The 23,897-nt window shown below is 38.5% G+C and overlaps 1 protein-coding gene across 2 annotated transcripts in view; it reads right to left on the reverse strand.

Annotated features, from left to right (window-relative positions):
* phip (pleckstrin homology domain interacting protein) overlaps positions 1–23,897 on the reverse strand; it is a 94,892-nt gene that overhangs the window by 34,802 nt on the left and 36,193 nt on the right. The window contains exons 13-25 of one of the 2 annotated variants that reach the window (XM_020939928.2): positions 22,145–22,243; positions 19,143–19,299; positions 18,316–18,450; positions 15,406–15,534; positions 13,568–13,793; positions 12,715–12,888; positions 11,042–11,225; positions 9,789–9,891; positions 7,470–7,598; positions 5,879–5,976; positions 5,048–5,255; positions 3,040–3,153; positions 1,555–1,662 (exon numbers count right to left, since the gene is read on the reverse strand). In XM_020939928.2, the coding sequence (XP_020795587.2) occupies positions 1,555–1,662; positions 3,040–3,153; positions 5,048–5,255; positions 5,879–5,976; positions 7,470–7,598; positions 9,789–9,891; positions 11,042–11,225; positions 12,715–12,888; positions 13,568–13,793; positions 15,406–15,534; positions 18,316–18,450; positions 19,143–19,299; positions 22,145–22,243 (1,864 nt within the window). Of the gene's footprint in view, positions 1–1,554; positions 1,663–3,039; positions 3,154–5,047; positions 5,256–5,878; positions 5,977–7,412; positions 7,599–9,788; positions 9,892–11,041; positions 11,226–12,714; positions 12,889–13,567; positions 13,794–15,405; positions 15,535–18,315; positions 18,451–19,142; positions 19,300–22,144; positions 22,244–23,897 lie in introns of both variants that reach the window. The other variant, XM_020939927.2, reaches the window with a different exon arrangement.

A 23,897-nucleotide genomic window follows, 5' to 3' on the forward strand; every position in this document is an offset into this window, starting at 1 on the left:
TGTCAGGAATAGGGCTGGGTATCATTAAGAAGTTGCCCATATGATACATACCTCGATACATAGGCCACGATGCGATACATATGCACTTTCAATTCGATACAATATATTTCAAATGGATTCAATACAGTTCAATAAAAGATAAAGGTTAAATCATGGCTGTGATACTAAAAGTCTTTGTTAAACCACTTCTTGTGCAAAGTTCATATGAAACACAAACATTTTAATCATCAAAACAGTGAAAATGTCGAAAGAGTTTCCTTCCACTAAACAAGCAACAAAACTCTGGTGCTGTAACAAAATAATTCAGTAATAAATCAAAAAATACTATCGGGAATATATCGATACAGCAGCCCACGATATTGATACTGTATCATCACATTAAATGATACAATATATCGATATTTCAATATTTTTGCACACACCTAGTCAGGAAGAGCAGTGGTGCACTGCTCTCTTGTTTAGATTAAAGCCACAGTACGTCTCTTTATGTCTCCTCACGTGTTCTCACATTTCACAAGTTTTGACTTAAATCTTCACAATTTCACTAAAAGTCCAGTCTCTCTCTCCCTCTGTCTCTGTGTGTGTCCGTCTGCTAACCCACTAGCTGCAGAGTTCCAAATAGGAAGTTCTTCGGGCTCCTACTGATCCTGGCTCCCATTGACTTACATTGGAATGACTGCTGCAGTGAGACTGGTTATTCTGGTCTTAAAATGCTCGTAATAACCCACTCTACATGACCTTGGTATTTTTTTCTGCTATTTTCTCCATTAGAAAATCCTATTCATAATACAAGAGCCTGACTCCATATTCGGCCCTGTAACCGTGAGCATCGCGAGCTTCATTTGACTGGAGCTGAAGCTGTGGGTGACGCCACACTCGCTTAGTCCACTTGCTTATACAGTCTATACTGTGCATCTACCCTCTATCCGCCCTCCCTTTCTCTGATGCAGCCGCAGCTCCGCAGTTTTTCTCCTTCTTCTCTCCTCCTGTGTTTTTCATCTTTATAATCCAAGTTACAGAAAGCAAACAACTATTTTCTCACAGTTTATGAGTGAAACGTCATTTAGAGCACAGACATCACGAGTTTCTGCCGTTTATGGTAACATGCACATGCTTTTAGGCTCAATATATTATTTAAGCATTTCAAACATTTGGTTTTTAAAAGTGGATTTCTCCAGAATGACTGGTCCTATCAACACAAAATAAATAAAAGTAGTGATCCTGACATCCTACAATCTATACCTGAAGTACATATGTCTATATTTTCAATAAAATGGAAGAAGATCGATTCAAAAATAGAGATCGATCAATATATGATCAAAATTGTGATTATTTTTTCCCTGTATCACCTAGCCCTAACCTAAACCCAAACTTTACCCTATTTAACCAATATCTTTTAAATTACAGCCACATGAATTGAGTGTGTATAGAGACTTTAGTCCCCACAACATGATAAACAACATTGTGTGGCCCAGTTCAAATCAATAATACATGTTACAGTCTGAAATTCAATACAATCTTTCAGTATAGTTTATATAGTCTATTTGTCTTTACCCTCAGCTCCATCTTGTGCCAGGGCTGCTTCTTAGGATTGATGCTGAAAATCTTCTTTTGTTTTGCCATTTCCACATACGCCTCATGGCCCTGTCTGAAGTAATACACCTGCAAAACAAGATTTAAACATAGTAAATGCATTTAAATAGTACAGCTTATAGAAAATAGAATATAACAGAAATAGAAAATGCACCCAATTACCCTGCCCACATTCAGGTAAAAACTTTGATCTAGCAACTAGTTATAACCTGGTACAGTCTCTTTATTTTTAGTTTAAAGGTCCTATATTACAGAAAACTAACTTGTGAGTGTTACCTCCTCAAAAATAGTCCTGGAGTTGTGTTTTTGTTTCATTCACACATGTTTGAGTAATCCTAGTTTATTACCCTGTCTACATTTCCAAAGCTCACATGTGCAGTGTTGGGGAGTAACAGAATAACAGAGTTACGTAATCAGAGTACAAATTATGAGTAACTGTATCCGGTTACAGTTACTGTTTTAATGAGTGGTAATTGGATTACAGTTACTTTGTTGAAGTAAATGGATTACATGGCGGTATTTTCCTGTTTTCATATTTCGGGCTATAGCCTTTTTTTTTTTTCCCCCCTCGGTAATTCCACTCATTGCCGGACACTAAACCAGGTCCAAACCAGGTCTAAACCAGGTCCAAAACCAGGTCTAAAACCAGGTCTAAAACCAGGTCTAAAACTAGGTCTAAAGCCAGGTCTAAAACCAGGTCTAAAACCAGGTCTAAAGCAGGTCCAAACCAGGACTAAAGCAGGTCCAAACCAGGTCTAAACAAGGACTAAATCAGGACTAAACCAGGTCTAAACCAGGTCTAAATCAGGACTAAACCAGGACTAAACCAGGACTAAATCAGGACTAAACCAGGAGTAAATCAGGATTAAACCAGGTCTAAAACCAGTTCTAAACCAGGTCTAAAATAGGATTTAAGAAGACTAAATAATGCTGCGTGGACGTGTCTCCTCCTCTTCTATCAATAATATTTTTAATACAGTTCAGTAAAGTCTGGGCTTTTTTATTGTCTTTTAGGAAACAAAACATTTTATGTGAAGATTTCCTCGTCTTTGCTTCTCTACAGCAAATCAAGTAATCCAAAGTATTCAGATTACATTACTCACTTTAAGTAATTTAATGGATTACGTTACAAACTATATTTTGGGGTGTGTAATCTGTAATCTGTAGGGGATTTTAAAAGTCACCTTCCCAACACTGCACATGTGTGAATGAAACAAAACAAAACTCCATGTCTGTTTGTGATAAGGAAACTACATGATAACAAAGATTGAAAAAAAGCATAATATGGGCCCTTTAACCTTCTGTTTTTTTGGTCAGTGTATTGTGAACGTTCCTTGACATAAACATGAACTGAAGGTGAACTATGTAACTTCTCTGGTGCTGATTATTATTCACACATGTAAACACGTGCAGAGGTCACCGAGGCCACGGGTGGGGGGGGCGTACCTCGTCTCCCATCTGGGGGATGTAGGGACACCTGCGCGGGACGGTGTCTGTGATCCAGGCCGAGGGCAGCCACTCCTCCAGAGTCAGGCCCTGCTCCTGCAACTGGGCCCTTTGCTTTTAAACAACAAGAGACAAGATGAGACGTTACACAGTGAAGACACGTACCCATTAAAGCAGCTCAGAACCACAGACTGTATAAAGAAGAGGACTAAGGGACTGGGCTGTCACTCATAGCTTTTGGCTCCAGTCAAATGAAGCTCACAGGAGCTATAAATTATAGGGGCGAATATGGAGCAGAGTTTCATAGGAACAGGAATTTATTAACATACAAAATAAAGAAATAAAAACACCAAGATCATAGTGTCAGCAGCAAGATCAGCAGCAGTTACAGAGAGAGGGAGAGTCATTTTTCAATGTAAAGTCAATTGGAACCAATTGGAAGCGCCCCGATGCTCACTTCCTCTTGAGAATGCAGTGACGAGTGGGTTAACTATGACCATTTATCTATACCAGGGCTGGGCAAACTTTTTGACTCGTGGGCCACAAAGAGTTCTAAAATTTGACAGAAGGGCCGGACCAGGAGCAGATGGATGGAGTTTTTTTTGGTAATCTACCTCATAAGAGACATAATAACATGGGATATGACTTTCTCTGACTGCCTGCCAGCATAGTCAGCGTGTTTTGTGGCAAAGTGACGGTTGATATTATATTCTTTAAAAACCGCTACAGTCTCTTTGCATATCAGGCCGTACCATAAAATATTATAATATATTAAAGTTTGGCGGGCCAGGTTAAAAAGATTAAAGGGCCGCATACGGTCCCTGGGCCGCAGTTTGCCCACCCCGATCTATACAGTCTATGCTCTGAATACACAATAAAATGTGTAAGCACTCAAATAAAGATAGAGTTTAGCTATTAACAATAAATAAGCAAATAGATAAAAAAAGAATGGTGTTACTACTACTACTACTAGGCCTACTGCTTAATAATAATTAATAGAGATAGAGTGATATATAGTTTGGCCTACATATCGGGGCGATATTTGGACTTTTTAGTTTTGTTTTGGTCGATCTGCTGAATACAAATACACACAAAGCTTTATTTGAACACTTTAATACAAAGAGACAGCTGCACAGAATGTGACTACACAGCTCTCTTAAAGTTTTATGGTAAAAAAGTGAGTTTGTCATAAATATAAATGACCAAATTTGTGTAAAATCTAAATTGGTGCTACATATCGAAGCAAAAATGTCAGCAGAGTTTATCAGTCATCAGTTGCTCTGGATTCTAAACAACTGGTATCAGCATCGGCCATGGAAATACACAGATCGGTCCATCTCTTATAATTAATACTAATAAATGTATTAAGCAATAATCATAATAAGTCGATTATACTTTTAATTAGGATGGCTTAAGTGAATGAAACATATTTTACAACACCAGCACACACATTGCTCATACGGAACTAGATCCAATCTATTGTAAAACTGCCAAATCCAAAACATCTATAACTTAAATGTACATTGTGTAACTTTTCCTTTAGAGGGCTCACCACCTGCTTGTCTCCATGGGGATGTGGTTGTTTTTCCTGGAATGTTCCACAATACAGTTTTAAACTTGTCTATTTTGCATTTATTCCATTACAGGTGTTTCTATTCTTACGATACACTGAGCTGCCTCTCCATAGATCTGACCTGTGACTTGGCCTAGTTTTGTTTTTGATTATCTTCAAGGAGATACAGGAGTTTAGTGTTCACTGCGGAACATTCTAGGCAAAGCAATAACATCTCCATGGAGACACGTAGGTATGGTAACTGACCCTTCACGAGAAAAGTTATACAGTGCACCAAATAAGACAAATATATGTGTACAATTCTATGATTAGTGCTATTTTTTTTGTTTGTTTTTTCTTATCTAAACAGTATTGCGATAGTGTTGTTTCTGTTACACAACATTTCTATAAGTGCTCCAGTATAATCCCTCCCAAAGAAACAGTGTGTGCTCAGACCTTGGTCTTCTCCTTGGGGGGTTTGCTCTTCTTTGGTAAAGTGCCGTCTTTGTCCGCCTTCTCCTTCTTCTTCTCTTTCTTTCTCTCCTCTTTCTTCTTCTCTCGTTCCTCCTCAGAGCTCTTCTTCTTCACTTTGACGCTCTTTTTGGGAGGTTCAAGGTTGATCCCTGCGTCGGCCGTCCAGTCTGAGTAATCACTGGAGCATTCACTGAGCAAAACAGGATCAAAAAGGATAAAGTGTCCGTTAAAGATGCACCACAGAACTTTACTGTGGTTATGTTATTGTTTTGTCTGGAATGTTTTATAGTACGGCATTAAACTGGTACTCTGCTCCTTTCTGAACCCACAAAGATATAAAATGGCACCGTATTCTGATTGGATGAAGAGTTAAGAACTCAATGAATATGTAGATAGTGATTAAGCAACTTTACTTGAGCTTTAAACATCTTAAACACACAAACTCTGCATATTTAGGCTGAGTTCTTCTCTCAAACTGACAGCAATCTGTTTCACCCTGTGATGTCATATGCTGAAACAGGAAGTGCCTTTCTCTCGTGAACAAAACGTTAACCACAAAATGACATAATTTCTTTTGAACTTTTTTTTTTTGAGCTTTGGAGATGAAGACAGACTAATAATCATAAAGGATTACTCAAACATGTGAATGAAACAAACCACAACTCCAGGTCTGTTTTTGAGGAAGCAACAACATTATAACAACTATAACATTATGACAAAAGTTCACAAGAGTAAATTTTGTTTAATATAGGACCTTTAAGTCAGAGCAGTTAACTGATTAAAAATATATATATACATATAGTGAATGTTCACCTTGAGCTGCTGTGGTCATCAGGCCATGGCTCCTTTGACTCTTCTTCCTTCTCGTCTTCAGAGGAGTGACCGTTCACCTGTCGGACATCTACTTCAGCCTGAAAACAGAACATCTTATTGTTAAAACATAACATCCTTTTAAAGGTTGTATGGAGGATTTTTTTTTGTTTCAAGTTGTCAATGATAGCATTATAGAGATGCAGTAGCCTTGTAATTATGATGACCAAAAAAAAGAGAATAAAAATTCATCAACTCTGGACGTGGTGGGGCTAAACATTTGCCAATAGATAACGACACTGCCTCGTTATCTGTTAGCTGACAGGCTGTCAATCAATCTCCCTACGTTTCTAGCGTAACTGACTTGCCTGCGCGCCGCCTGTACGTGGTTTACGTACGACTGTCACACAGTCCACAGACGCAAGCCGCACAGACGCTGTTTACTCCACCAACGCAACAGTTCTTAGCGGCTTTTTTTGACCTATATCTTCCTCGCAGTTCACACAAAGTTTGTTGCAATGGCGACAAGAATCCAGGAGCAGTTAGCCGCAAAAGAAAGTCAGTTTTTGAGGTCGCTGAAAGAAGAAGACAAGGGGAAAAGCAGCGAAGCCAAACTAAGGTGATTCTTATAGATTCATTCCAGCGATGGCGCGACTGAAGCAGACGCAGGGTCTAAAGACTGACGCACTGGTCGCCAAATTACTCCTGGACAGGTCACTTCTGCTTATTATGAAAACGTACTTTATTTCCAAGAGCTACACAAACGTTTTTCAGGACACGAAAGCGATATCCTATGTCTGAAAACGTAATTTTCAAGGCAAAGAAAGAGTCCGCTTGCTGCTGCTGCGTGTTGTAGCTAGTTCATTCGCACTGAATCTCCGCGCACTCTTCTCTGCACCCCTTTCCTGCTCCTCTCCCCGCTGCCCGTTCCGCTCTTCCCCCTGCTCCTCACTTCTCCGGGCACGGAATCTCCGCTCCCCTCTCCTCTCTCCTCTCCTCTCTCCTCTCCCTGCTCCCTGCTCCGCTCTTCTCCCTGCTCCTCACTTCTCCGGGCACGGAATCTCCGCTCCCTCTCCTCTCTCCTCTCCCTGCTCCGCTCTTCTCCCTGCTCCTCACTTCTCCGTCTTGCCTAACCAACACTGTAGTTCGTTGTTTACAAGTCATGTGCAGCGCACCGGCTGTAAACAAACCTGTTTCTGGCGTAAAGAGGAGGCGGGAGGAGGCGTTTCTACGTAGGAGCTGTAGGGGAGGGGGGGGGGGGGTGGTTTCACGCATGCGCAACATTTGAAAAAGGACAAACAGTCGCTGGATTTCTCGTTCCTTGGAAAATCCTCTATACAACCTTTAAGTTAAAAGCTAATAATAATAACACAAATACAATAAAATAAATAATAGCTTGGATTCATACTTTACATAGTATTGACTGCCTGAAATATAGTACAGTAGTATAGTCTCAACCTGGAGCTATTACTAGGCCTATCACAATTAAACGTGTGTGAAGTACATATAGAAAATAAACTAAAATACTGAAACCAACCACTGAAGCAGAATTCTTTGTTTCCTGGACTGTACGCGTTGGTGGGAGCGGGGTTACCTCAGACGTGCTGTCATCATCGTCGTTGGCGCTCTGTCGGCTCGTCTCCTCCATGGCGGCGCGGGTTTGGTAGCCGTGGTTACCCTGACTCCGCCTCCCCTCGTCAGGCACACACTCAGGAGGATGGACCTGCACAAGATATTTACTTTTAATTTCAACTTTTTCCCTGTAAACTGTATCAGGCATTTGGGCCCCTTTTACACTGTTTTATGAACTATCATCATCAAAAACTTACCTGGAGTTGTGTTTTGTTTTATTCACACATGTTTAACACACACACCCTGCAGTTTTGGGCGGGGTTCCACCTGTTCCACCTTGTGATGTCATGTGATAACAGAGGAAGAGCTCATAAAAGATATACTGTATGTACATGCACAACACTGGTGCAAGGCTACTGCAGTGAACATAGAAGTGAGACAAAGCTGCATACGCACTCCCAAACTGCTTTAAATAACATTGTTTGGATCAGAATATCTTCGTCAGCTCATGGTTCTCTCTGTGTGCAACTCTCATATACAAGTCTGTGCAATTAATCGAATTTTGATCACGATTTCAAAGTATATTTATTTTATTTTTGAAATCTAGAGATTGTAGAACAGCTGGACATACAGTTTATTTTGGATACATGTATGTTTTTCTGCTTCATTTCATGTTATTATATGTTAAGGACATTTTATTCATTTTATGTTTTACACATCACAAAACTGCTCTAAGGCTCATATTTGTAGCCTATATTTATTTTCAATTTGAAAGTTTTGCATAAATTATCAATAACATTTTTTTTGTTTTGTTTTGAGAGAGAAATGCTGAATAAATGCATTGTGTAAAAATAATCTCTTGAGTAATAGTGATTTCAATATTGACCAAAATAACTGTGATAATTATTTTTTCCATAGTCAAGCAGCTCTACTCATATACACCTTCTGCCTACTGATTGGTTCAGTCCAAAAGTGACACAGGAGATGCCCACATAATCCAATATACACTGTACATCATATAACATAAGCCATTACCTGAGTCCATCAATCATCATCGGTCAAGTAAATTACATTAGATATATAAATATTAAATTATATGAAGTGTTTAATTTCATATTCTTGATTCAGGACACCGGGGCAAGCGTTTTAAAGGAATAAATATCAAAACGTTCTCTTGGTAGGAGCAGCCTGTTAATATCCCCTCCTCTTCTTGGGAGTTTCACCTGCTCTATCCCAGTATATTTAAGGGAGGAGATGGGGCTGTTCTTCAGTAAAATGAACAGATACGGGGTTTCTTAAGTCTCCAATTCTAAAGTTGCTCCTATGTTCGGCTTTTCAAGTCTTGGTTATATAGGAAAAACATCTAAATTACATTTTTGGTAGCATGTAATTGTCCCTTTGATTTTCATAATCTTCCCTGTGGTGGGGTGTGTGTAAGTTAATAAGTAAAATGACACTGTGTACATGACCTGGAGCGATCGTTTGCTGGTGGAGGGTCTAAAAATGTTCTGCTTCTGGTTGGAATCAGATCAGACGTAACCAGCGTTTGTCTGAAGTTTGGAGGACGTTTGTGCACGACTTGAGGAGGCTCCTTGAACACATTTTGCAGTGATGGATCTGTGTTCACGATGTACCAGTGATTTCTTAGGATGTTTTCAACGTCTTTTCCTTGAGCAGAATATTTTAAATAACGCCTGGGTACATTTTTATTAGTCTGTGATTCTCTAGGTCATCTGCTTGTTTGACATAGTCTTTTTATTTATTACTAATTCTTAAATTGGCTGATCTGCTCATTTTTATATTTTTTTATTAATACAAGAAGTGCTCCTTTTGTGTTCCATACACTTTGACTAGAATCATTTGGATAATTTCAGTCCTGGAATTGCCAATCTCTACTCAACAAAAAGTAAAATATAGCTGTTAACTGGACAACTACCGCATCATGACATCACAAGGTGGAATAGAGCATTTTGAGCTTTGGAGATGTAGAAAAACTAATAATAAATAGTTACTCTAATATGTGTGAATGAAACAAAACAAGTCCAGGTGTGTTTTTGAGGAGGTAAAAACATAATAACATGGCTTAAAGCTCAATTTTTAAAGAGTCAATTCTATGTAATATAGGACCTTAAAATGCAAAAATGAATATGTTATTTTTTGTATATATGTAGAATAAAATGCTGCAAATCTGGGTGTTGCAAATTGTAAAGTGAATCATCAGTGACTGTGGAAAAAACACTGCTCCTTTTCAATGTAAGTATGAAAAGGCTGAGTCATAAGTTTTAGTTTCAGATTTTTCTCGCCAAATTTCGCTCCGTGGACCTGAGTTTGAGTGACTTACTTTGTTTTCTTTGGGCGCTGAGTGGACTGTACGTCTCCTGCGTTCGGACTGATAGATATTGATCTCTTCGTCTCCTTTCGCCTCTCTCCAGTTCACCTGCCGTCTGCACAATGAGGAAATATAATAACGAGGTTTAAACAAATACACCGTCACATCAATACGATACAGATAAGGGACTGCAGCCGAGTTAAACACATTTGATGTACAAAGAGTTAGTAAGTCTGAACATTTTGTAGCTATTCAGAAGACGTCAAGTTTTGTTCTTGTTTAAGTGATTTTTTTGTTTTTTTTTTTCAGTTTTGGTACAAATGTTAGTATTAATTAGTATTTAAATGTCCTATATTACACTAAATTGATTCTTACGGAGATTTAAGCCATGTTAAAATGTTGTTATCTCGTCAAAAACAGACCAGGAGTTGTGTTTTGTTTCATTTACACATGTTTGAGTAATTCTGTATTATTAGTCTGTCTACATCTCCAAAGCTCCAAATGCTCTGTTCCACCTTGTGATGTCATGAAGTGGTAGTTGTCATGTTAGTATTTATCTTTTAACTTTTGTTCAGTAGAGATTGGAAGTTCCAGAGCTGAAATCATGATTCTAGTGAAGGTGTGTGGAGTTTAAAAACACAGTGGAGCACTTCTTGCATTACCACGTGACATCACAAGGTGGTTTTCCATTTGAGAAAGAATTCAGCAACGTGTGAATGAAACAAAACACAACTCCAGATCTGTTTGTGATGAAGAAACATTATAACATAGATCAGAAAACGGTGTCATCTGAGCCCTTTTTTTGACAATCCTACTTAGAAAAGATGAAATGTATCCGTTGTGAAATTGAACTCCGGCTTAACTATGTTGAATCTTCTAGCTGACAGTTTGCAGATTGATTCGTTTTTTATTTCAAGTTTGTGCCCAGAGAGAAACAATAATCATATACATACAATATACACATTGTAAACAACAGAAAAGCACATTTCTCAAAAGGAGTGGGAAGAAGAAAGATGAAGAAGACAGAAACAAAGTAAGACGCACGGTTCTATTTCAAATAACTAAATAAATATAGACCTAAAGACAGGGGCGTTGACAGGGAGGGGGCAAAGGGGTCTGTTGACCGGGGCCCCAGGGTCTTAGGGAAGGGGGAATTTGACCCTCTTCTTATTCATTTATATTAGAGGTGGCCCCTGTGATGTGTCTTGTCATGTGCCTGCGTAAAGATAAAAAAAACAAAACAAAAAAAAAACAGTGTGCTCTACCTGACAGTGGCGTCCTCTAACTCGGGCACCAGGACCCTGCGGCTCCAGGCGACCAGGTCTCCCTCCGTCGCCATCTGACTGCGGGGGGCGTTACTGTGCATCTGCCGCACGCCCTCGATCTGCCCGCTGCGACGAAGGCCCACGTTTGGAGGAGAGTGAACCTCTGTGGGGGAACCAACTGAGCCTGGGGACGAGAGACGGATTTAAACTCTTGAAACAGGTAAAACTGTGTAACTCTATTTTCTGATCTGCGTTCTAAAGTCATTTCTTCATCACAAACAGATCTGGAGTTGTGTTTTGTTTCATTCACATGTTTAACACACAAACCTGCACATTTAGACTGAGTTCTCTTCAAAAGAAAACACTCTGTTCCACCTTGTGATGTGCTATGTATGTATGTATGTATGTATGTATGTATGTATGTATGTGGCAATACAGGAAGTGCTCCACTGTGTTTTGAAACTCCATACACCTTCACTAGAATCATTTGGATAATTTCAGACCTAGAATTGCCTTTACTGGACAAAAGGTAAAAGTAGCTCTGTTAATCTTAGAACTACCACTGCATGACATCACAAGGCAGAACAGAGCATTTTGAGCTTTGGAGATGTAGACAGACTAAAGCTGCGTTCAGACCGCGTGTCAAGGCGTCCAGTTTACATGAAAAGATTATGTGGATGCACGTCTAGGGCATCCTGTGTTTTTGCTGCGTGTCTTCAGGCGTCAGAGTGGCAAGACTCTGGCGTCAGAAGCTGAAAAAGCTCAACTTTCGGCGCCACGTCAACTAATCAGAGACGACTTTCCAGTGATGTAGCGACGTTATTACCCAGAAGAAAGAAGAAAAGAAGAAAGAGAAAGACTCACGCGCCACAAACACCATAACAAGAAATCTACACCGTGTCATTAGCAGAGTAGAAATATATATACGCCGCAAGCGCCGAACCAATCATCTCCACTGGTTTTATGTAATAAATATTCTAAAGACCCCTGAGAGTCCCTTGTTTTCCTGGTCGAGAGACTGGGAAAACAAGGGACTCGCCGACAGCAGCGGATGTCCTGGACACGCGTCAAGTATTTTTCTTCTGTTCGTCCACGGCGTCCAAATAGTGAACCGGGGGCGTCTGAATTCAAATGCAAAGGCGTCCAACTAGAGGCGTCCAGCACATTTTTGACGCCGCGGTCTGAAAGCGGCTTTATAATAAAAGGTTATTCAAACATGTGTGAATGAAACAAAACAAACTCCAGGTCTGTTTTTGAAGAGGTAACAACATGGCACAAGACACAAGAGTATATTTTGCGTAATATAGGACCTTTAAACACCGTTGTTTACATTCATGTCGAAGAAAAAAAGTGAAAATGATGCTTAGATGGGAGTCGAAACCGCTTGATTCTAAGTAAGATTAGAATTTTTCAAGATAACACCCCTAATGAATTAAATGCTAGATATAGTTTAATGCCGTACTGTGGAACATTCCAGGCAAAGCATTAACACATTTATAGATTATTTATGGATCTGTTACCAAAAGTTACATAGAGTACCTTTAAGACACAACTATGGCTTTGTTTTTTGCTCATGGACTTTTTTTTTTTTTTTTTCAGACAAGATATTGAGTGTGAAATGGGGGTGAAGAGTGGGACAGAGATTCAGCGCAGTAGAATAAACTGAAGCCCACCTCTGCTGGACCTGGTGTTGATGGGGGCGGCTGTGTTTGCAGAAGTAGAAGCTGCAGAGTTCACTGGATCGTTGGCTCCTCGTCTCTGGTCCTGCTCCTGCTGCAGCCTCTGGATCATCGTGTCCAGAGGAGAAGGTCCGTCTACAGCCTGCTCACTCACCACCTGGTTCAAACCTGACCATCACAGGAAGGACCAGCTTAAATACAATGTCACAGTATATTATTTATTTAATGGCTATTTATATATAACCAGGAATAACTGAGGTTTAAGTTTCAAAATGTGCTGTGTAATTGAACTGGGATGTAAACATTTTAGGTATTATTTTAGTTTGCTCATCACAAACAGACCTGGAGTTGTGTTTTGTTTCATTCACATGTTTAACACAAATTCTGTATTATTAGGTTGAGTTCTTCTCTGATGTAATACAGGAAGTGTTCCACTGTGTTTTTAAACTCTGCACAATTTCACTAGAATCATTTGGATTTGGATAATTACTGAACTTGCCAAAGTCTACTGAACTAAAGGTAAAAGGTAGCTGTAACTTGAAAACTACCGCTTCATGACATCACAAGGTGGAACAGAGCAAACTAATAATAAAGAGTTACTCAAACATGGGTGAATGAAACAAAACACAACTCCAGGTCTGTTTTTGAGGAGGTAACAACATTATAACATGGCTAAAAGCTCACAAGTGTCAATGTTGCATAATATAGAACCTTTAAACACAACTCAGTACTTCTAGATGGTTAAAAATAAAAATATAAGCAGTTGTTATTATTGCTTATATGCTGTAATGATTCAAAAGTATGTACATAATGTAGTAAAACTTCCTTCAATGCCTGTTTTGAATACCTGAGGATGTGACCCCCATCTGCGGGATGAGCTGCTCCTCCCTGCAGCCCTCTCGTCCGGGGACAAGCCTCTGGTAACGGGGCGGGTGGGGGTTACCGTCCACGTCCACCAGGAAGGGAGGGGGCATGAGGTGAGGGGCCTGCTGCGTCTGCTCGTCCAGCACGTAGTTGTTGGCGTCTCGGATCAGAGGCCTGTAGTCTGTGTGGAAGAACATCTGGTCTGCGATCTGAAGACACAACACACGAGGGGAAGTAATGAGCTACACTCACTCAGGTACACTTTGTTTTTAATTAGGAAGGGCAAAGATAATCAGATTTCAAAAGTGTGTGTGTGTGTGTGTGTGTGTTTGTGTATGTGCTTTTATCAACTGGCAGTGCTATTTGTGTTTAAAAAAGAGTAGCTGTACAATAGTTTTCCATATCAAAGAAATGTCAAATTTAAACTTAAGTAAAATTATTGACTTTTGTATCCACTTCATGTAAGTCGGTAAAAGCTGGATATTTTGTGTTCAAAGGGTATTATTAGTAGAAAAAGTCAGTTAAACGTGCACTGTGTAACTTTTTTAATTGGGGGTCTGTCACTTGCTTGTTTCTATGGAGATGTCATTGCTTTATATGGAATGTCCCACAGTGTGACATTAAACAGCTCTACCTTATATTTATTTGATTACAGGTGGTTTTATAGCTCAAAAATACCCACAAAAACAGGCATTCTGACTGTGAGTGGGTTGCCTCTCCACAGATCTGACCTGTAACTTGGTCTGGTTTGGTTTCCATGAAGATGAAAAGGTTTAATGCCATACTGTGGAACATTCTGGACAAAGCAACATCTCCATGAATAAAACAATTTGACAAACCGTCCACCAGAAAAATTACACAATGGACTTTTAAAGATGAATAATATTTTATGAGGAAATAATTGAATTTGTTTGAATATCTTAAAAAAAAAATAAAATCTCATTGCAAAAGTATAAATAAGATTCTGTGCCAAAACTATTTATCCATACACTACAAAATCATGGAATCACGCAGTTGACTTTCTACCTCGACAAAGTTACCATACATACAATCAATTTGAACTGAAATAAGACACAGAATAGTACTTTTTATGTAGTCACTCTGAAGTGAGTTCTACACATTATCAATCTGGGACGGCTCTCACTGAAGGCGGAAATGACAAATCTGACTGGTCGAAGCGTCACAACAGCAGAGCAAGCGGAAAAATCAAACTTTAGTTAAATCCAGTTGAGAAAAAAAGCATCTCCCCTGTTCACAAATGCACAAAGATCTTACCTTCTAAACAGTCTGTACTGATGCTAAAATATACCGAAGTTTATTTATTTATTTTATTTATTTATGAGACAGGGACCGTGCACAATATACATTAACCTTAACAGGAGAGATGTTTTGTGCCAGGTTGTAGCACTAGAGCTCATTTCCACCTCAAGTCCCTGGTGCATGTTTTTAGGTAAGTCTGTTTGTTACCACAGTATCATCAAAAATATAAATAAAAATAGTACCATGAAATCAAAGTTTGCTATTTTCGTATCATTACACCACTGTGTCTTAAGCATGAAGTGTTTTTTTTTTTTTTTTTTCATTTCCAACAACAGCCTGTGTGGGCGTTTCTAGAAACTAATACAGTCATAAGTTTACTAAGAAAGAGTTATTTTTACATTTTTAATTCCAAGTACTTTCTTTTTACTTTTTACAATTATTATATATTTTTTCGTATTGAATAAACAATAAAGAACACAATAATAACTATTTAAGAAAGTAGTAAAAATACACATGAACAGTCACACTGCTTTGGGCTGCAGACACTGAGATCTGGTTCACCTTGTCGTATTTGCTGCTGGAGCCGAAGCCGAAGATGAGCAGGTGTCCGTGAGAGTCTGTGGCTGCAAAGTGCTGCCCGTCTGGACTGCACTTACAGTCAAAGAGAGCGCCGTGGCCCTGGCCCTCGATCTGCACAAACACAACAGAGTGTGAGAGACATGAGAATAAACACAGAAATGATTCTCAGCACATGTGAATAGACTTGGAATAAACAGATGTGAGCGAGCACAGATCATTTACACGAGCCATATTACACGCTTTTCTGATCTATGTTCGAATGTTGTTTCCTCATCACAAACCTGGAGTTGTGTTTTGTTTCATTTACACACGTCTAACACACAAATGTTGCCTATTTAGGATGAGTTTTTTGCTCAAGCAGAAAACACGCTGTTCCACATTGTGATGTCATGTGGTAACACAGGAAGTGCTCCACTGTTTTTAAACTTTATACACTTTCACTTGGATAATTTGAATAATTTCAGCCAATCTCTACTGAACTAAAGGTAAAGGGTAGTTTTTATTTAGCAAACTATGGTTTCATGACATCACAAGGTGGAACAGAGCATTTTGAGTGTAGGAGATGTAGACAGTCTAATAATAAAGGGTTAATAAAACGTGTGAATCAACAAAAACACAACTCTGGTTATATTTTTGACAAGTTATAACATGACTAAATGCTCACAAGAGTCAGTTTTGTGTAATATAGGACCTTTAACACCACTTTGTGAATAAAATATTTTACACAAACAGTAACTACCCTGACTTATTCTGCATAAAACTACTAACTAACTACCCGTAGTTTAGATCTGTACAAACATGCTCTGAAATGTACCCTCTTCTGGATGTGTTTATAATTTGAACTTTGAACAGAATTCTAAAACACTGCAAATCTAATCACAATCACAATGTTGATCAGAAAAATTGTTTCAATATTTTTTCCCAAATTCTGAAGCGGTAGCATCACATCATCTGTAGAACAACTTCTTCACTTGTACAAAACTGGACAAAACCAAGACAAGCAAGCTGCGAAAAAAAATCTAACTCAAGGCCAGAACTGTTACATAGACAGTAAAATAAACCACTTCGAAATGACGTCTAAACAAAGAATGTTCACAACAAATAAAGAATAGCTTCAAAAAGGCTTAGCTGTACAGTCAGGAAAAAATATATATAATGTACCCAGTATTACCTGTATTTACCTACATTGTTTTTGATTCAATTAAAGGTCCTATATTACACAAAATTGACTCTTGTGAGCTTTAAGTCATGTTATGACACTGTTACCTCTTCAAAAAAGAACTGGAGTTGTGTTTTGTTTCATTCACAGACGTTTTAGTAACCCTTTATTATTTGTCTACATCAAGCTCAAGATGCTCTGTTCCACCTTGTGATGTCATGCCTAAATATGATAAACATGTGAATGAAACAAAACACAACTCCACGTTTGGTTTTGGTGAAGAAACAACATTATAAAACAGACCAGACAATATCATAATATGGGCCATTTTAATGTAAAAATGTGGATCTTTTGCACAGCTGTACTCTTATTTTATATTTTAACAGTGTTTAAACTAAATGCTTTCCAGTTGTTTTTGAAAAATAACATAAGACCAACTACAACATCTGCTAAGAAACATATAGTTATGTAACAGATTTTCTAAAACAAGGAACTAAATTACCCACTTGTCATTTTTATTTTTACAAAACACCAAAACAGGATTTTAATTCAGAGGAAGTAAAGAATGTCTAAAATTGTAGTGAGCCAATTCTCTATTTTTGTTCTATATTTTAATTGTAACATACAGTGCACGCAATGTAAACAGATTGTGTGAGTCAAGAGCTAATGAAAAGAGGGCATCTGAAAGCAAAACACACAAACCAAATGACTTCACAGGAGACAAAGAAAGTCATATCTCTTTCTGTTGTACCATTCTCCTTTCATTGCGGAACAAATGATGAAATATAGGCACAATCGTTCACAAAAGGAGGGTTCAAAGTGACGGAGGAAAGTCAATTATGGCGTACGTGGGCTGCTGCTGTTTTTTGTTCCTGGACGATCTCTCCGTTTCAGGCAGATTTCTCTTTCTTCACCAGAAGCTCTACACTACACCTTTTGCATTGTTAATAAGCGCCGCGCTCGCTGCCACATAAGACTCGATACAAAACGGACAACCTAGACTTTTAATATGCGTTTCCATGGAGACGAGAAATGTATGATACAGAAGGTTGTATTCATGTTTTGAAATGTAAAAAGAATAAATTATATCAGCTTGTTGTCACATTAGTCAATAAAGTAGCGACACAATGCATTTTTCTGTTAATATTACACAAAACCGACTCTTGTGAACTTTAAATCATGTTCTAATATTGTTCCCTCCTCAAAAACAGACCTGGAGTTGTGTTTTGTTTCATTCACATATTTGAGTAATCCTGCATTATTCGTCTGTCTCCATCTCTGAATCCTCTGTTCCACCGTGTGATGTCCTGAAGCAATAGTTTTCAAATTAACAGCTCCTTTTCCCTTTTGTTTAGTAGTGACTGGCAATTCTGTGGCTGAAATTTTCCAGATGATTCTAAAAAAGTCTGGTGGAGCTTCCTGTATTAACACATGACATCACAGTTTTCAGTTTGAGAGAAAAACTCAGCCTAAATGTGCAGGTTTGTGTGTTTAAACGTGTGTAAAAATAAAACAAAACACAACTCCAGGTCTGTTTTTCAGGAGGTAATGTTTGTGATGAGGAAAAATATTATAGCATAGAAAATACTGCCCTTTTAAGGTACAAATATCCTACAAAATCCACAGATAAGCTACCACAGAATAGATTAGATAAAGGTCATACAGACGATGAATAAACACACTAGTCTAGATAAGAGTAGCTGAAGCAGACTGAGAGCAGAGAGTGAACTCACCATGTTGAAGTAGGAGCGTATCTTCACTCCTCGCGCCAGGTCCCACACGATGCAGTTCCCGTCGTGTCCAGCGGAGAAAAGGATTCTGGGATCAAAGGGGTGTGGCTCCAGGACAAACACCTCGTCTTCATGACCCTGACGAAGTATCACAGAAAATACTTAAACTCAGAAAGAGATGCTACAAAAATAAACTTGTTGGTGGGCTGCATAATACTGATCCTTTGCAGTGATGATGTTCTACATGTATGTGTATGGGCAATATGTTGACCAGTTAATGCACATATAAGCAAATACATTCTGAGATTGTTTGAAAAATCAAGACTTTTTTTTTATGAAATGGATTTAAACAACACATTTTCAGGAGCCTGTGATCAGACAGAGTAGTGCTTCCAATTAGCATCACACCCCCAGCGAATGTTGATGACATCAGCTTCAAAGTACCAAAAAATATATAATAATAACTACTGTATGCTGAATATTGCTATAGTCATATTTTTAAGTATAACTAGATGAAAACAACACTTCCAATCCTTAAGATTAAAGTTTTTGTTTGTTTGTTTTTGGGGGTTTTTTGTGCAATAAAAACAACCAAACTGAAATAGAAACATGCATTTATTTTAGCCTGTTTTTAGTCTCAAAAAGTATTTACTGGGGCTTTAATGAAACACATGCTATGAGAGGAAAAACCTGGACTAAAATAATATGATTACACAGATTCTATATACTATATGGACCTTATCGATACTATAATGTTCAAAAATTATACAGTATTACAGTAGTTTATTATGATATTGTGCATTTTATGTGTAGAATTAAATCTTCCATACCATCAGAACATGCACCAGGTTTCCGTTGGTGGAGTTCCACACTTTGAGAGTCAGGTTGTTGGCGGCGGTGATTACGGTGCTGTCATGACGATCCCAGGCTACCATGGTAACCTTTAATTTGGTAACTTTATCCTCAAGTGGTGGTGGGTTGTACTTCCTGAAAAAGATAAACACAAATGAATTTGAGATTAAGATATTTTCATTAATTTTTTGTTTTCTTTCTTTTTTAATCACGCACAGGTTTTCAAAGTCACTGAATTAGGTTGGAAAATACTTTGCCTTTTATTGCAAAATCAAATGTACATATAAAATCTACAATAAAACATTTGCAGGGCAATTATTGTTTATTTCTAAAGGATTACAAAAGCATAATCTGATCTACTCCATAGATTTTAGACTTTAAAGTACGTTTCACAAAATTGACTCTTGAGATTCAAGTCGTGTTCTAATGTTGTTACCTCATCAAAAACAGACCTGGAGTTGTGTTTTGTTTCATTCACACATGTTAGAGTAACCTTCTATTATTAGTCTGTGTAAATCTCTGAGGCTCCAAATGCTCTGTTCCACCTTGTGATGTCATGTAGTGGTAGTTGTCATGTTAACAGCTCCTTTTACCTTGAGTTCAGTAGTTCATTGGCAGTTCCAGGACTGAAATCATCCATATTATTCTAGTGAAGGTGTACAGATCTTAAAAAACACAGTGGAGAACTTCCTGTATTACCAGATGACATCACAAGGTGGTGTTGGAGTGTTTTGTTTGTGAAAAAGAACATCTAAATCTGCAGGGTTTGTGTGTTAAACGTGTAAATGAAACAAAACAACTGTTTTATAACACAGATCAGAAAATATCATAATATAGAGTAGGCCCTGTGATGGTTCAGTGTGTAACTTTCTGGTTAGGTCAGGTTTGTGGAGATGCAAGCCCGCTCACAGTATGGACGCATGTTTTCCAGCACAATAATCATAACAAATAACAACAAAAATGAATCTATACTCTACTGTTTGAGGCAAAAAGTTACCTACTGTTGCTTTGGATAATTATGTCTTATCAACTCTATGTGTAAAACAATTCAGAGAGAGAGATGAGAAGTCTAACACTGACTCCATCACAGTCACAGGTGTTAAAGTGGTGCTTTTCCATACATTATTTATGAAACTTGCCTTATGTTTATTCTACATTCATACAGCTGTACAGAGGTAGGTGTATAGAACATCTGCTAAGTTGTAGGAAGTTGTAATAAAAGTCTGCTTATTTAAAACTATGTGTAATGAATCTTTTGTCTTGTCATACCTGCACAGAGAGTGGAGAGTTTGTAGCTGACTTTAATGACAGTGCCCCCCCCAGGACAGGGGTGAGTGAACAAAATAAAACTCAAGTGTCTTGTAAAGCAACATAAACCTTTAAATGTAAGTTAAAAGGCCCATATCACATTATTTTCTGATCTCTGTTCTAATGTTGCTTCCTCATCACAAACAGAGCTGGAGTTGTGTTTCTTTGTACTCAGGCTGAGTTCTCAAACAGAAAACACTCAGGAGGTGCTCCACCGTGTTTTTAAACTCCACACACCTTCACTAGAATTGTCGATCTCCAATGCATTAAAGGTAAAAGGAGTTAACTTGAAAACTACCACTACATGACATCACAAGGAGGAACAGAGCATTTTGAGCATCTTTTCTAGTAGAGGGTCCTCTATCTACTTGTCTCCCTGGAGATGTTATTGCTTTGCCTGGAATGTTCCATGGTATGACTTTAAACATATATATGCCTAATATTTATTAATTACATGTGTTTCTGTTGCTAAAAATACAATAATTCCTCCTGTGAACAGGGGCGACTCTCCACAGATCTGACCTGTAATGTAACTTGCTCGTCTTCCTCGTGATAGATAGCATAGGTTTAATTTATACTGTGGAACATTCTAGACAAAGCAGTAATATTTCAATGGAGACAAGCAGTTGGCGGTGTACAATTCACTAGAAATGTTCCACAGTGCACCTTTAACCCTGTCTCATACACACACACACACACACACATATAGACGCACACACACACACACGCATACATACACATACACGCATACATACACATACACACATACATACGCATACATACACATACACACATACACATATAGACGCACACACACGCATACATACACACACATGCATACATACACACACACGCATACATACACACACACACACGCATACATACATACACACACACGCATACATACACACACATGCATACATATACACACACACACGCATACATACACACACGCATACATACACACACACATACACCCACACGCAAACATACACACACGCATACATATACACGCACACGCATACACACACACCATGCATACACACACGCACACATACATACACACACACACGCATACATACACACACACACATGCATACACACGCACATACATACACACACACGCATACACACATACACATACATACACACACACACACGCATACATACACACACACACAAGCACACACACACACACGCATACATACAGATACACATACACACACAGCACATACACACACACGCATACGGAAATACACACACACGCACACACACATGCATACACACACACACATGCATAACACACGCACATATACACACACACACGCATACACACATACATGCATACATACACACACACACACACGCATACATACACACATGCATACATACACACACACACACGCATACATACACACACATGCATACATATACACACACGCATACACACACGCATGCATACACACACACACATGCATACACACACGCACATATAGATGCACACACATGCACATATAGATGCACACATGCATACACACATATACACACGCACACATACACATACACACACGCACATATAGATGCGCACACACACACACGCATACATACGCATACATACACATACACACACATACATACATACACACACATACACCCCTACACACACACATACCCGGGCAGTTTGGTTTGCATGTCCAGCAGGATGCTCTTCCAGCCCTGTGGTTGCAGCTGCCAGATCCGAGCTGTCCCGTCTCTGCTGCCACTGACGAACCTGCAGCCACACAAAACAGAAACTATTAAAATAAAAACAAAATAAAGACATATTTGCTAAGAAAACTCATGTGCAGAGAGAGAGGGGAGGGAGGGGAGGTATTTTGCCGTGTATTGATCGATCTTTATTTCAAATTTGATGTTTATTTGTCTTATGAAACAAATTAAAATGGCTTTCAGCATTGATTTCTTGAACATTAAACAATTCACAGTTTTAATCTTTGCCTTTGTCTGAATCTGGCTCTTGATTAAATCTTGATTAATAGCACAGTCCCACACAGAGCTTCAGAGTCCACACTTTGTGCTCCTTAAAGGGACACAGATCAACTTTTTTTTTTTATGTTGTAAGGAGACGATAACTATGATTAATGTTGCCATACTAGAATTTTGAAAAAAACTGAAGTTAATTTAGATCAGGGGTGCCCAATGTGGGGCTCTGAGGTTTTAAGAAGAATGTATTTTAATTCTGTTTTGTATTGCAAAGACTGTCAGGAGATGGAACGGGGCCAGTCCTATTTCCTAATATCTTAGTCAATTTAATCATACATTTCTCTGCAGAAGAACATTTTTACGTGCAAAGTGTCATTAGGTATGTCCCTCGACCCAAAGATGTGCATTCATTTTGGGACACAGAGGAAAAAACTCTGTGCACCTCTGATTTAGATGAAAATAACAATGTGAAGTCTTTTTTTCCAGTCAATTTTAAAGAATAAACCACGACCAAACTGTGGCTTAAATATGAGGAGTTAAGATAATTACTACATCCAAACCACAATAAAAAGCTTTTATATTATTTAAAGTAGGACTATGAATTTAAGGGAAATGAAAATGATTGAATCATGTGTTAAAAAAAAATTATAATAAAATAAAATAAACATTAAAACATTAAAGCTGTATTGACTTTTCTGGTCCAGGGTCCGTCAAATGCTTTGACTCATGGAGATGTTATTGGTTTGTCTGGAATGTTCCACAGTATGGCATTAAACCTTTCTATCTTAATGGAGACCAAGCCAGACCAAGTTACAGGTCAGATCTGTGGAGAGGCAACCCCGCTCACAGTCACAATGTCTGTTTTTCTAGGTATTTTTGAGCTATAAAACCACTTCTAATTGAATAAATGTAAAGTGTAAGTGTGCGGTACATTCCACACAGAGGGATGATATATCCATAGATACAATGAAGGTGACGAACCCTCTAACAAAAAGTTACATAGTGCACCTTTAAAAAAAAAAGTAAACTAAATAAAAAGCTACTGTACTTAAAAATGATTATATAATGACAGTGTTCTCAAAAGTATGTGAGCACATTTTGAGTCTGCCAGTATTGCCTGGATGACCTTAACAATATGAATTTCAGAAACGTAATGTTAATATTACCCGCTTATTATGGGCTTTTTGCATAACACATTATCTACATTTTACATTGTAGTTCTGCGTGACATTTTCTAGGATAACGTGGAGTATAATTGCCTGGATACCACCTCACACGGTCTCTCCCTGGGGACTTTACACGGATGTTTTTGTGCAAACTCGGAGCTCGTATTGAGTCTACAGAGACAGACACTATGGTGCACAGAGAGTGTGTGTGAACGGAATGACTCCACAGATACACAGCACCCTGAGGTTATCGCCACACAAACAGCTGAGCCAATCTAC

The sequence above is a fragment of the Boleophthalmus pectinirostris genome, unplaced genomic scaffold, assembly GCF_026225935.1.
Source record: "Boleophthalmus pectinirostris isolate CB_2022bp ecotype Guang Dong unplaced genomic scaffold, ASM2622593v1 HiC_scaffold_13, whole genome shotgun sequence".
Classification (NCBI taxonomy): domain Eukaryota; kingdom Metazoa; phylum Chordata; class Actinopteri; order Gobiiformes; family Gobiidae; genus Boleophthalmus; species Boleophthalmus pectinirostris.